A 1,274-nucleotide genomic window follows, 5' to 3' on the forward strand; every position below is an offset into this window, starting at 1 on the left:
AAACTGAAAGGATCTTCCTCTTTAACTAAAGGTCTATATCTGTAGGGATCCTTTCATAATGTTATCACACACAGAATAATAATCTGAGTCTGTCAGCGGTAACAACACAACGTTTAGTGGACGCTGACTGATGTTGAACATCTGTCCTGTTGGGTTACACTACAGCTTGTTTCTCTCTCAAATGCTGGAACAATTTTAAAGAGTTCAGGTTGAAAGAAAACAAACACAAGAAGAAAAACAAGTCTGCACCTAATGTTCTTCTTCTTCTGTTTTTAATTGTTTTTCATCGCCAGTCCTTGTTTCCCCCCCCCCCCCCCCCCCCCCCCCCCCCCCTCTCTCTGATTGGCAGGTTACGTCAAGCTGCCTCCTGAGAAGTTTGCGCAGAAGAAGCCGGGGGGCGAGGCGAGTAAAGATTTACCCACAGAGCCCAAGAAGTTGCAGCTGAACTCCGCAGAGGAGCTGTACGCGGAAATACGCGACAAGAACTTCAACGCTGTGGGAGCGGCGCTCAGCAAGAAGGCCAAGATCATCTCAGCAGCCTTCGAGGTCGGTCTGCACTCTGCTTTGTTGCTCTCGCAGATGTTTTGGGTTCAACTTGTCCCGTCGAACAAGTGATGCGTTTTTGTTACTTGCCCCAAGACAGTTTGGAAAAATAGCCGACATAAATGTTGATTAATGTGCGTTGTCCTAATCAAATAAATAAAGAAATTAAATTAAAATACCGTTTTTCGGTGGAAAAAAACACATTAAAGGAGCCGTAGGCAGGATTGTGAAGATCTAGGACTTAGCCAAATAATTTGAACGTTGAAAACTTCTCAGTCCCCCCAAAAAGCCCCCCCCCACCCACCTACACACACACACACACACACACACACACACACACACGGGAGAGCTGTGCTTGACAGAGTGCGTGTGAAGAGGAGGGAAACCTATCTGCAGCTCGGGGGGAGGGGAGGAAGCCATAACATGCGTGTTCAAGAGCAGTGATTGACACGCAGTTACAGGGAGGTGTGTTCAGGTGCATTCTGGGCGTGCTGGTCTTACAGGGAGGTGTGTTCAGGTGCATTCTGGGCGTGCTGGTCTTACAGGGAGGTGTGTTCAGGTGCATTCTCACACAGGGATGCACACTATGTTTGTCAAGCTGCACCAATCACATCGGTGTATCTGATGTAGGCGGGTCCAGAGGCCAGCTGGACCAATCACATCGGTGTATCTGATGTAGGCGTGGCCAGAGGCCAGCTGGACCAATCACATCGGTGTATCTGATGTAGGCG

At 48.6% G+C, this 1,274-nt stretch overlaps 1 protein-coding gene across 1 annotated transcript in view; it reads left to right on the plus strand.

Annotated features, from left to right (window-relative positions):
• Nucleotides 1-342: 342 nt before the first annotated feature.
• Nucleotides 343-1,274, plus strand: part of vps33a (VPS33A core subunit of CORVET and HOPS complexes) — a gene marked incomplete at its 5' end in the record, with an annotated part of 8,030 nt that continues 7,098 nt past the window's right edge. The window contains one exon of the mRNA XM_034872327.1: nucleotides 343-588. Coding sequence (XP_034728218.1) covers nucleotides 343-588 — 246 coding nt within the window. The remainder of the gene's footprint in view (nucleotides 589-1,274) is intronic.

This window comes from Etheostoma cragini, chromosome 5, assembly GCF_013103735.1.
Source record: "Etheostoma cragini isolate CJK2018 chromosome 5, CSU_Ecrag_1.0, whole genome shotgun sequence".
Taxonomy (NCBI): Eukaryota; Metazoa; Chordata; class Actinopteri; order Perciformes; family Percidae; genus Etheostoma; species Etheostoma cragini.